The following is a 3734-nucleotide window of genomic DNA, read 5'->3' on the forward strand; positions in this document are numbered from 1 at the left end:
GGAAAGGGGAGAGAGGGAAATGTACTACAAGTGTTGCTAATTTTCATTGGAAAGGGCAGAGAGGGAAATGTACTACAAGTGTTTGTGTGATTTCTACCCTATTATCATTCACCATATGTTTTAGAAATATCATATAATATTGTCTTATTTACAGTTCTTTTAAATATTAAATATAAGTTACAGTTACACGTGTTTTCTAACTTTAAAGTTAGATTGAAACAGTCTTATTAAATGTCTCCAGTGGCACAGTAATATGTCTGAAGGCCTAAAATCCGGGTTTCGATACTCACGGTGGGCAAGACATAAATATCTCATTGTGTAGTTTTGTGCTTAACTACAAATTCTTACTAAATTTTCTCTGTCTTAGTTTATGTTCTGCCTAAGACTTTATTTTATGATATATTTGAAAGGTTTTGAAACATTATGTAAATATTTGTGTAGTACAGAATTTAGAATTTTAATTTAATATGTGGACATCAAATTCTTTAGACAATGTTCTTGCAATAACTTACTTTCTGTATTTCAGGTGCGAATATCTCTTTAGGCCCTTTCTCGATTCTGTCCATGTTCTGGAAATTGCTAGAACAATCATATCGGTCAAATTATTTAAATTAGTATACTTTCGAAGTTCAAGAAATATAAGAAATAGACTATTATGGGATTAAATTTACATTTGATTTGATATGCAAGTATTAATGAAATTTGGATGAATTTATGCAATTTCTAAGCATTTTATAAAAACATCTGTGGATACATTACTGGAGTGAGATGAACAGTATTATAATTAATTACTTCAACAATAAGAAATATTAACATTATATAACTCAATAACGAACAATATTAACATGATATAACTCAATAAAGAACAATATTAACATTATATAACTCAAAAGCTAACATTATAAATAATATACTTATTTCACAACGAACAATATTAACATTGCTAACCTAAAAATAACAACACTACAAATAATACTTATTTCACAACGAACAATATTAACATCGCTAACCTAAAAAAACAACACTACAAATAATACGTATTTCACAACGAACAATATTAACATTGTTAACCTAAAAAAAACAACACTACAAATAATACTTATTTCACAACGAACAATATTAACATTGCTAACCTAAAAAAACAATACTACATATAATACTTATTTCAACAACGAACAATATTAACATTGCTAACCTAAAAAACAACAACACTACAAATAATATGTATTTGACAACGAACAATATTAACATTGCTAACCTAAAAAAAACAACACTACAAATAATATGTATTTCACAACGAACAATATTAACATTGCTAACCTAAAAAAAACACTACAAATAATACGTATTTCACAACGAACAAAATTAACATTGCTAACCTAAAAAACAACAACAATACAAATAATATGTATTTTTTGGTAAACAATCTTAACATTGCTTACGTTAAAAATCAACATTATAAATAATACTTATTTCATGGTGAGAAATATTAACTTCAAAGTTTAACTTTCTAAATATTACTATCTTCATGGTGAGAAATATTAACTTCAAAGTTTAACTTTCTAAATATTACTATCTTCATGGTGAGAAATATTAACTTCAAAGTTTAACTTTCTAAATATTACTCTCTTCATGGTGAGAAATATTAATCTCGATAGATTGAACAATCACAAATTTTACTTTTTTTATGGTGGAAAACATTTTTGAACCTGAAAAATGTTCATTATACTATATTGTGAAAATTATTGATTGTAATGTAGAAAGAGAAGCTGAAGAACATGGATGTTGGTAAAGACAAGCAAAACTGTTTTGTTTTTAGTGTTCTGCAAAGAAGTTATTTGTTTGAAATCGTTATAAATTTTTTCTCAGTTTGATGAATTGTGTAAATGTTTGAAGTACATTACTTAAACCTAATTATTTAATTTATTGTTTACATTTCTAACAACAACTTATATGTTTTTATTAAATCGGATTATTTTGTGATGGTAAGAATAGTAAGAGCTAATGTTAACCAAGAGCTTTCTCAGTAATGTAGTAAAATAACTACTTTAAAGGTGAAAAGTGTTGAAACTAGCTACTTCAAAGGTGAAGAGTATTGAAACTAACTACTTCAAAGGTAAAGAGTATTGAAACTAACTACTTCAAAGGTGAAGAGTATTGAAACTAACTACTTCAAAGATGAATAGTATTGAAACTAACTTCCATAAAGGTAAAGAGTATTGAAACTAACTACTTCAAAGGTAAAGAGTATTGAAACTAACTACTTCAAAGGTACAGAGTATTAAAACTAACTACTTTAAAGGTAAAGAGTATTGAAACAGCTACTTCAAAGGTAAAGAGTATTGAAACTAACTACTTCAAAGGTAAAAAGTATTGAAACTAACTACTTCAAAGATGAATAGTATTGAAACTAACTACTTCAAAGGTGAAGAGTATTGAAACTAACTACCATAAAGGTGAAGAGTATTGAAACTAACTACTTCAAAGGTAAAGAGTATTGAAACTAACTACCATAAAGGTGAAGAGTATTGAAACTAACTACTTCAAAGGTAAAGAGTATTGAAACTCAACATTTTTATAGAAGCTGTAAGATCTTAAGCTTGCTAATTTTCATTTTGTTAACCAAAAAGATCACGGGGGATTTGGCGTTGTTAAAAGTCTAGCATGTTACATCCTATTTTTTAAAGATGTTCTAAATATATGTGTGTTTTACATCCTACTCTTTAAAGATGTTTTAAATGTATGTGTGTTTACACCCCTATTCTTTAAAAATGTTCTAAATGTATGTGTGTTTACACCCTATTTTTTAAAGATGTTCTAAATGTATGCGTGTTTTACATCATATTCTTTAAAGATGTTCTAAATGTATGTGTTTTACATCCTACTCTTTAAAGATGTTCTAAATGTGTGTGTTTTACACCATATTCCTTAAAGATGTTCTAAATGTATGTGTTTTACATCCTACTCTTTAAAGATGTTCTAAATGTGTGTGTTTTACATCCTACTAATTAAATAGTTTCTAAATGTATGTGTGTTTTACACCATATTCCTTAAAGATGTTCTAAATGTATGTGTGTTTTACACCCTCTTCTTTAAAGATGTTCTAATTGTATGTGTTTTACATCCCACTCTTTAAAGATGTTCTAAATGTATATGTTTTACATCCTACTCTTTAAAGATGTTTTAAATGTATGTGTTTTACATCCTATTTTTTAAAGATGTTCTAAATGTATATGTTTTACATCCTGTTTTTTAAAGATGTTCTAAATGTATGTTTTACATCCTATTGTTTAAAAATGTTCTAAATGTATGTGTTTTACATCCTATTTTTTAAAGATGTTCTAAATGTATGCGTTTTACATCCTATTTTTTAAAGATGTTCTAAATGTATGTATTTTACATCCTATCTTTTAAAGATGTTCTAAATGTATGTTTTACATCGTACATCAGACCTATTTGCACCTCTATACCTAGTTTTTTTTTCCTGCGATGAAGTTCAAGATTTAGTGAAATTTTACCTTATTTAAAACTTTAGCCCTCAGTTAGGTACCGTTTATCATTTTCTTGGCTAGATTTATTTGCTAGTTATTAAGCGCAAAGCTGTACAATAAACTACGTGTGTTGTACTCGCCACAGGGATCGAACTCCTAACTTTGGCGTCAAGAGCTCTCAAGCTTACCGCTGAACCATTGGGGAAATATTTCCTCAAGAACTAGCGATGCAGTCTATCTGCT

At 27.7% G+C, this 3734-nt stretch overlaps 1 protein-coding gene across 1 annotated transcript in view; it reads right to left on the reverse strand.

Annotated features, from left to right (window-relative positions):
* LOC106473260 (GTPase-activating Rap/Ran-GAP domain-like protein 3) overlaps positions 1-575 on the reverse strand; it is a 41509-nt gene extending 40934 nt beyond the window's left edge. The window contains exon 1 of the mRNA XM_022401733.1: positions 513-575. Coding sequence (XP_022257441.1) covers positions 513-566 — 54 coding nt within the window. The 5' untranslated portion in view covers positions 567-575. The remainder of the gene's footprint in view (positions 1-512) is intronic.
* Positions 576-3734: the final 3159 nt, after the last annotated feature.

Source organism: Limulus polyphemus, unplaced genomic scaffold, assembly GCF_000517525.1.
Source record: "Limulus polyphemus unplaced genomic scaffold, Limulus_polyphemus-2.1.2 Scaffold6015, whole genome shotgun sequence".
Taxonomy (NCBI): Eukaryota; Metazoa; Arthropoda; class Merostomata; order Xiphosura; family Limulidae; genus Limulus; species Limulus polyphemus.